The 9003-nt window shown below is 38.3% G+C and overlaps 2 protein-coding genes across 2 annotated transcripts; one reads left to right on the forward strand and one right to left on the reverse strand.

Moving 5' to 3' along the window:
- The first annotated feature begins 506 nt into the window (after window positions 1–506).
- On the forward strand, window positions 507–8395 carry Pvf1 (PDGF- and VEGF-related factor 1). The gene is made up of 6 exons (XM_070668005.1): window positions 507–892; window positions 2837–2942; window positions 5489–5697; window positions 5817–5918; window positions 6603–6784; window positions 7544–8395. Exons 1-6 carry the CDS (start codon window positions 692–694, stop codon window positions 7698–7700), a joined length of 957 nt encoding a protein of 318 aa, XP_070524106.1. The 5' UTR covers window positions 507–691; the 3' UTR covers window positions 7701–8395.
- Window positions 2936–5571, reverse strand: LOC139109155 (uncharacterized). The gene is made up of 4 exons (XM_070668004.1): window positions 5431–5571; window positions 5052–5296; window positions 4338–4888; window positions 2936–4142 (listed from the first exon to the last, which is right to left on the reverse strand). Exons 2-4 carry the CDS (start codon window positions 5285–5287, stop codon window positions 3622–3624), a joined length of 1308 nt encoding a protein of 435 aa, XP_070524105.1. The 5' UTR covers window positions 5288–5296; window positions 5431–5571; the 3' UTR covers window positions 2936–3621.
- Window positions 8396–9003: the final 608 nt, after the last annotated feature.

Below are 9003 nucleotides of genomic sequence, written 5' to 3' on the forward strand. Positions count from 1 at the left end.
CAGGTGTCGCGGTGAATACGAGATTTAACGGTAGGCCCGACCTCGAGAGGTGTGGCATCTGAAGCGTCTTCAGGAGCGAAAACGGTGACGTCATTCATGACGTTTTGGTCTCCACGCGGGACGAAGGGCGGAAATACAAAAAGTGAAAGTGGAACGGGCAGGTGTAATTAAATATGTATCAGGTGAGCGAGATTGGTATTTAATAATTACGTAATAAATTCTTTACATAGGCGTCGTCGGACGACTTCGATCGTCATCGTTGAGCCTTGAAGCGCAACGAAAACTAACCCGAATATCGCCAACTTCGTAAGTTCGTACGCAATTTATGGACGCCCACTCGTACGTCGGTTTCGCTCAGGAGAGATGCAGTACGTGCAGGGTGCAGTCGGCGCCGCGAAACGGTTACCGCTTATCGTTATCGCGCGGATCGCGGCGCAAGTGAGCGCGCGCGTCCGTTCGCTCGCTCGCTCGCGCGCGGCAAGAAATAGGCGCGCGGGACCGTCTTCGTCTCATCAGTCGATCGCGGTGCGGGACACGCACAGGTGTGCACCGTCGCGTAACGAAACCCGTCGAGCGAGCCTCGAGCGGTGGCGGCAGCGGCGTGATTGTTAATAATAATTAGACGACGTGATAACTCGCCGACGCGAGTCGCCTGGCTAGGAGTGCGGAGGAAGACCGGAGACGGAGGAAAATGCAGTCGCGACTCGGCGCGCCGTTTGACAGCCGGTCGTCGCGACGTCGAGTCACGTGGATGTTGATTTTCGCGGTATTAATCCTGGATCGCGTCGACGGGCAGTTCCACGGCGATCCCGATCACATAGTCTTCCCTGGACCGGTCGGCCCGAGATCGAGAGCCCTCGTCAGCAAGCCGGAAAGCGACAGCGAGACGCCGGTAAATTGGTACAGCCTCCTGCGCATTTGGTCCAGAGATACAAAGATGCAAATCAACGACGCGCCCTGGACCACTTTCGCTCGTGAGATTCAATTTCCGCGAGGAGATCGAAGCGAGGCCGAATCGCTCGATCTAGAATGCTCACGGGAAAATAATCGCGATGCACAACACGACTTTGCCATTTTGAGCGCGATCGCGTCATTTTGCGCGCAATTGTACAAATACGTAATATCAATTATCGTTTTGTCGATCAGCGGTTTGCCGCATTTTGTTTGCCGACGCGCGAAATAATAGGAAGGAAAAAGTGCAAGATAATAACTCGGTTTAAGAAATTTTCCTGTTATTTCCTGTCTCTCTTTTTTCTTTTTTCTTTTTCGTCTAAACGTATAAAAATACAGCGCGAATCGATTAATCCACGTGCGACCGTAGAAAATTGAGCTGCCGATTTGCAAGAAATTGTTATATCAACAAGCTGTTAGGCTTCGCGCGATAATTGCAATAATTATAATATCGTCACCTCGACTGAGTCAGGAGCAAAATCGAGGCTGTGATTAGTAAAACATAACGGCGCCTCGGTGTTAAGCCGAAGGACGTAGCCTTGCTTCGCGGCAATGTCGAAGCCAGGACTATTCCAACAAGCCGAGATACTTCCTTTCGTCGAGAATAGTTTGCCGGCATTCACAGTTTTACACGTAAAACCCTCGCGAGCAAACCCGAGAACGAGAACGCACGAATTTCCGAAACAAAACGTGCTCGATATCGAAAAACGGGTTCAAAGATGCATTTTCGGATCTCAGAATCATTCTCGCATGCAAATCGTAGAACGCTTAACCTGTTTGAATTGTGATACCGAAGCCAGAGGCAATTTCGCATCTACTCAAAGCAGTTATCAATGACTCACAAAGTAACTATGTAACGTTCCAAAGCCGATATACACTAAATTTATCTACTACTTATCAATCTAAATCGATTTTATTTTTACGAATTAATCGCATGACAATTTTTAAGAGACGAGTGATTAACAATAAAGATTCGTTCGAAAGTTAAACGACGTAAACAATGTTTACATAAAGCATTCGATTAATAAATTATAACAGATCATAGTCGCTACTGTATAAAATTATAAAAACGCCTTATCACTTGATTATTTTAATATAAACTTTGGTTGATGTAAAAAAAAAATCGAGACATTCGCATTTCTTTTCTCGATTTTTGTACAATATGGATCATTGACCGACATTTAGTGCCGCGCTAAAATGATTCGCCTCTTAGTCACGCGTGTCACAAGAATCCGCGATCGGATCGGATCGGATCGGATCGAGTGAGTCACAGTCTGCGGGAATACCTCGAAGAATTTAATTTTATATCGATTTTTTCAGTCAATTTATAAGAGATTGTAGGAAAGAGGTAACGACAATTACGAGTAAGCGCGTGTAATCCATTAAGATTTATCGCCTTTTGTTTCTTTCTGATCTCGATTCGCGTACGAATCTGTATGAATTCTTGAGAAAATCCTTCTAAATTTACTTCCACTTGCGCACTTTAAGTTTTCTAATACAAGGAAATTGCTGACCGCGAATTAATTAAATTTAACTTCGTAATCGTCGCTATCGCAATTTTACAAATACAATTGTTCGTCCTTGATTTCGTAAAAAAATCCCGAGCGTTAAATTTTCCAGAACGGAGCAAATATAAAACGGAATACAGGAAACGCATTAACATATCGAAAAAGTGTCTTGAAACTACTTTTAGTTTCAATAGCTTTCGATTACAGCTAGGTTTTTCTGCTTAGTCATAGAACTCGCAATCGCACTTGTAATCCATCATCGCGTTATCGGATTTTGATTAGATTATATTCTAATAAAAATATATAGACCGCGTGTATAGATATAATATATATTATTATATACTTATTATTTTATATAATATTATTATATTTTTTAGATATCACTCGATTTAGCGACTAGATTAAATTCGATAGACACATTGGAGCAATTTATGCAGCTTCTTCACGGAGTTCCAGTGAGCGAAAAGAGTGTCGCATTTAGCAGTAAGTACAATTTTCTACTGTGTTATCTTTCTTACGTACTAAAAGTACACGTGCAAATAATGCAATGATAAATGATAAGCTTAAGAAACATTATTATAGAAGAAATAAATTGAGTTTACTCGTTGCAAACTCCGCATTATTGCGAATATAAATATCAAGATAAAAACTTATAATTAATTATCGATTTTGTTCCAATGTATCATTATTGCATCAATTGCTATTAAAATACAACTATATTACTAACGTTATATAAATTATTGTTAAATATGACTATAGTTGAATATATTAAAATTATATACAGCTATCGCAGAAGAACTAATAGTTCGTCGAGATACAAATAAACGCATCGCGATAAGATCTTTTATCATCTAAATAAGAACATAGGTTGGTGCCGTGGTGCAATCTTTGGATTGTCCCGTTGTTCATACAAGCGCATAGTTATCAAAGTGGCCTGAGATTATCCTACAACGTAGATCGTATTTCGGTATTTAATGTAATTTATATAAACTCTTGCAAGCTTTGGATCTATTTTTTTTAACCTTGTGAGAGTTAAATAGTTACACGATTGCAGGAAACAGTCATCTGTTGCGAGTACAAATTTGCCGAGGCGCTCACATCCGGCTAATTGATTCGGCTAACAATATCACTCAATCAAGATGAATGCGTAGTTATTACAAACTTACAATAGTTTTAATTTGGTTGCTTCATTAGATATGTTTCCTTTGACGCTCATATAAACAATCTTGTGAATTTGATATAAAACATTAAACGTTTTTTTATTTGGATAATCAAGAGTCAATTTATTATTTGCATATTGCACAGATGACTGTATATCGGATTTCTTTTGCTTTATTTTGGTCTCAAAAAACTTTAAAAATTTTTCACGATCCTCTGAGAAATTTAAAGGCTGCAGATAACCACCAAAATTATTTACGTCTTTTATTAACGTATTACTAACTTGGATTGCTTCTTCCAAACTTGGCAGTTTGCTGTTTTGTATTTTGCTTGTGTTGTGGCATACTTTGACCGTAGACGCGTTCGAAATGTGGGTGGAATAAGCTTTTTTTTTTAAATTGCATTTTATAGCATCTGTTGACGATTTGCTATTTGTTAAAAGTGAGTACGCAATTTGCAGCTTGCACTGTTGTTTCCAAAATTTCCTTTTCTCGAACTTTGACCAATGACGTAAAAACGGAAAGTCTAAAATTAAATTCATAAAACTTTTTAACATTAAATTAATTTTGTTTTAATCATTAACTTTCTATAATTCTATACATTTTTTTCTTTATATAAAATTTATTTTTTTTTAATAAAGTTCTATAAATCTAGAAATTTTAATAATAAAATATTATGCATTTAATAATAGTTTTTCACTAAATTAATTTCTAATATTACCTGTTTGTGCATCAATTCGTACAAGTTTTATTTCTCCATTCGCTTCCAGGTACTTAGTTGCGTTAGCTTCAACAGTAGGTCTATCTCTTTGTCCACACTCTCTGTTGATGGCTCTGACGGTTGGTGCCATTTCCTCTTTCAATTTTATCCTATTAATCTTCTGTATCTTCCCAACGATAGGCTGAGACGTAATCTTGGGCTCGAAAAGATTATAGAGTTCGTACTTGTTAAGATCATAACTCTGATCATCCATCGCAGCGATTGCATTCGCACTAAATTTATTTTTATTCACATTAAAATTGAGCAAATCGTTGTCGAAATAATCGTCATCTTTTGATAATCCCAATTTGTCCGTACATTCTTCGATGCAAAATCCGTATTTGTCACAAGCCTTCTTATGTATCAAATCTTCGTAGTTTATTTGATCGTAATTTTCTGAATTTTCACAGGTCGTTGACATTTTAGTCTCATATTCAGAATGAGCTACGCGTGAATACTTGTTCGTGTAGGTTTCGCAGTTAATTTTTTGTTTCATAGACCAATTCATCTCCCTACGCAAAAATTAATTCTTAAATTAATTTATTACTTAACACAAGTTGTGTGTACACATAACAACACGTGTAAATTAATTTTCAAGAATATATAGCTTTCGAAATAATTAATGAATACAATTGTAAGTCTGCATAGTTTATTACATTAAATTAATATTCTTACCCATTCGACTGTTTACAAGAAACAACCGGAACTGGAATAATGTTTGAAAATTTGTGAAAGGATCTTTTTTTATTAGTAAGCATAAAAGCAGCCACGTTTTCTTTTCCTCGGATCTCATGCCCAAACCATTTAAGTGTTACATCCTCTGCCAGGTGGTCCTTAAAACCAGAGATTATTCCATCGACCAGTACGGAGTAATGATTTACAACCGAGATTGCTTGGGCGCGAGCAGTCATTTTTGCGTTCTGAAAAAGAGAAAAAAATTAACAGAGAAAATCTGGAATTTTATTTAATTTTTTTATTTTTTAATTAATGCGCCCGACAAAAATGTTCTACCTATTACGAAGTACATTTCACACATAAACTAGAAATTATTTACCTTTGGTGACGAAGAGAAAAATGTCTTGATTCAAAATACAAGTGAGAATTCTTTCCAGACAGATTCGGAGGCGATGAACGATCGAATGCAGTGAAACCGACGCCAGCCAAGTGCATGCCCGAGCTGCAGCTCGTCCCTTTAAAATTGGACGATGACCCTTCGACGTTCGTCTTCCCAATCTGCACACGGATCAAAAGATGCGGCGGCTGTTGCATTAGTCCTTTGCTCTCGTGTCAGCCAACAGCTACGGAGATGCGGAACTTCGAGGTAATCGATCATCGAATTAAAAAGTATGAACGAAAACGCGCTTATTATTACAAGTAGCCAACTCGAGAGGAGGCAACGATTGCTAAACATCTTTGTCTAATTTTTTTCGATGTTTTTAGGTGGTCGTTACGTCGGTGAACGATCTTAACTATCGAGGACGGCGAATTGTACCGCTGGAGGAGCATACCAAATGCAAGTGCGACTGCAGAGTGAAAGAGGAGGTAATTTGATAACGGCCGATAATTACTGGCCGATAATTGGCTGTTGATCGACACCTTCCCGTTTAACCGGGCCGTTCATAACGTTCACACCTCGGTGCAATCATCTCGCCGTATTGTTTGTGTCGTGCATACGTGCGTGCGTAAGTGCCGCTCGACCGATTTACGTCAGAGCCGGCCAGCTAAAAGAAATACAAGCCCCGCTTCCAAGTACGCTGACAATGCACGAAAATATGTATATATTCTAATATATATTTATATATGTATGTATATATATATATATATATATATATATATATATATATTAGAAACATAAATAATAGGCGTTTGAAAGGCGTGAATCACCTTTCACGTATCTACCTCCATCTTCACTCGTCCTTCAAGCGCATTGCGAGATGACGTTTCAACTGAGATGTTATATCATCGCGAATGCAAAGATCTAAAGAGAACGAAAAATTCTAAAAGGCATGCCCCGTTTGACGCTCGACACGGTACAGTAATACCGCTCTGCAGTAATTTCTCAATATACCAATTTCGCTGATAGCTACAATTGTCGCTTCCTTGCAACGTGCGTGAAGTGTGTCAATGCGGAGGACAAGCAAAATTTAACAGTGTTTGTGCGGGCACGTGAAGTGCCGGCATTCTTTTTTGTCGATGATTCACATTGTTTCTTCTTTCTGCTTTCAGGACTGCAATGACAGGCAGCATTACGAGTCCCACAACTGTGCCTGTGTCTGCAATAACATCGACGAGGAAGAGAAATGTCGTAAGAACGACCTGAAAATCTGGGACTCGGTGTTCTGTACCTGTACCTGCAGGGCTCAGGAGCCGTGTACCACCGGATACTACTTCAACCCGAATACGTGCAGGTGTGAACCGACAGAATAGGGAGATATCTGCTAGAAGATCATAGGACGCCTTTTCTTTTTATTGCATTCTATCATTCATGAACTATACTTAGTCTTCGTTCGCCAAAGTACCCTAAACTTATCTCGAGCTTCTATACGAATTTTTGCCAGTTTCATCTTTTCTCTTGTGCACGCGCGAAATTATGTACGCGAATGTTGTTCGCACTTTCCTAATATCTCGCACGGTGTTTGCACGTGAGTGAAAGCGATTTCTCCCTGCACGCCGGTGTCTTTCATTGAAAGACATAGTTTGCATTTTCGGCGTTTCCAACAATGAAATGGAAAATATGCTTTTAGTTAAAATCTATTTCATTATCTAGTCATTAACCCTTTATAACGTCATGTAGTCTTAAAAAATTTTATTTTTCGTAATTTAATACATCCTATTACAAATTACAAATTTTTCTTTTTAATAATAAAAAGGAATTTGATTATAAAGGGTTAAATTAAATGACGTATATCTATGTAATATACATATACATATATATACTTAACTAATATACATATATATATAATGTAACACTCTGGAGGTGGAATATTTGTACCTTACTAACAACGAATGCCGCTTTGAATAAATCGTTAAAAATAACATCTTCGGCAGAACTTTCTGAAAAACCTGAGGGATTACGAATGATGCTCTACACTTCACTCACGCAATTTGGCATGATATATGCAATACATGTTCCCTAGTTATGGTACGTAACTGAAAATGTGTTCCAGATGTGGACCGATAACGTTGTCTAGACCAGTAAACAGGTTCACGACAACAAATTACAATTTCACTAATCGTCGACCAGAAAACAGGCGGCCTGTGATAATCCCTTTGGACCCATCGGATCCAAGGAGAAAGCCCAAGGAAGATCCCGAATACAAATGAGAATTTAAACCAACACACGACGGATTACAAGACTGCTGAAACGATTCTATAGTTACTTTGTTAATTTCTCTATTGCGTATATGAGACTTCTCATTAATTGCCTGGAAACTGGAAGAGTGGAACCGTTTTATCATTGACTCGTGGCAATTTCATCACGACGCAAGATGTGTTAAAAATTCTGTAACCCGTTCATTTGTCCGTCTGCGGTGTCTCAGAATGTTTTGTTAACGCTTTAGCGATTCGATAGTGAGATATTACATTCCAAATTTATAATTTCACCTTCAAATCGCAGAGTGACAAGACTCTTCCAGATCCAAGACATTTCCATGTTGAACTACTGTGTTTACTGTCGAATAAAAAAAAAGTAAAGAGATGTTGTGATATAACAAAGAAATGTCCACCGCAAAATCTTGTAGCTGTTATTTATGTCATAGTTTCGTTTTTGTATTTATTAGCAGCCTGCATGCCGGAATGCAAGCTGTTTGTTACTCATCCTACTTATCTGTGACATACATAACAACAAATTTAAAATGTGGCACATGTAGGACTACCGATTACATTATGTATATTCGTTAATTAGCATTTACGATCGAGTTATGTTACAGCATGTTATAGCATATTATAACATGGTATGGCATGAAACTCTTAATATTAATTGTGCAATATAAATAGATAAATACAATCGTAACCTATAATTTCTCCTTGATGGGTGTTTCTACGTTCTCTGTAATTTGATTCACTGCCTTCTCGCGTTTCTCGGTGTTTCGCAGATATGTTACGACAGTTGCATTTATTCCCAAAATATCCTTGTAAGTTTCACCAATAGATTGCACTGAGTTGGCTATCTGATCTAAAATAAAAATTAAATTATCACGTGTGAAACACATAAAGGCACATCGCGGAATTTCAGAGTGTCATGTAAAAAATACTAAATACTAATCGTCTACGAAACATTTCCTATAAAATTGAGCATTCCGTTGCTTCTTATTATTTTTCTTTTTCTTTCATAATTTTTTCTCGTATGCAAGAAGTTGCAAGAAGTTTGTATTTCGAGTGACTTACCAATCGAAGACGCGATGTCAGCGATAGCCGATTCTTTCGTGAATTTAAACCGTTTCACTTGCTGCTCCATCGTGTCATCTCGATGCTTCGGAGCTCCGGACTTTCGGTCACTCTGGTATTCTCGTGTTTGTTCACACGCTGCTCAGCTGAGAAAAGGCGCGAAAGCGACTATCCTTGGTGTCCATGTTGAGCGTGCTAATCAAGCAAGCGTTTATATAAGTCTACTGATAAATTTTACACA

Source organism: Cardiocondyla obscurior, linkage group LG16 (genome assembly GCF_019399895.1).
Source record: "Cardiocondyla obscurior isolate alpha-2009 linkage group LG16, Cobs3.1, whole genome shotgun sequence".
Classification (NCBI taxonomy): Eukaryota; Metazoa; Arthropoda; class Insecta; order Hymenoptera; family Formicidae; genus Cardiocondyla; species Cardiocondyla obscurior.

What these genes read in the sequence shown, in the direction of transcription:
- LOC139109155 (XM_070668004.1), bottom strand. Translation starts at nt 5,287, where the DNA reads ATGACTGCTCGCGCCCAAGCAATCTCGGTTGTAAATCATTACTCCGTA. An exon ending in TCTTGTAAACAGTCGAATGG is followed by an intron (nt 4,889 to 5,051) that starts GTAAGAATATTA and finishes ATTTTTGCGTAG; the next exon opens with GGAGATGAATTGGTCTATGA. An exon ending in ACGAATTGATGCACAAACAG is followed by an intron (nt 4,143 to 4,337) that starts GTAATATTAGAA and finishes ATTTAATTTTAG; the next exon opens with ACTTTCCGTTTTTACGTCAT.
- Pvf1 (XM_070668005.1), top strand. Translation starts at nt 692, where the DNA reads ATGCAGTCGCGACTCGGCGCGCCGTTTGACAGCCGGTCGTCGCGACGT. An exon ending in AAAGCGACAGCGAGACGCCG is followed by an intron (nt 893 to 2,836) that starts GTAAATTGGTAC and finishes TATATTTTTTAG; the next exon opens with ATATCACTCGATTTAGCGAC. An exon ending in AAAGAGTGTCGCATTTAGCA is followed by an intron (nt 2,943 to 5,488) that starts GTAAGTACAATT and finishes AATTCTTTCCAG; the next exon opens with ACAGATTCGGAGGCGATGAA.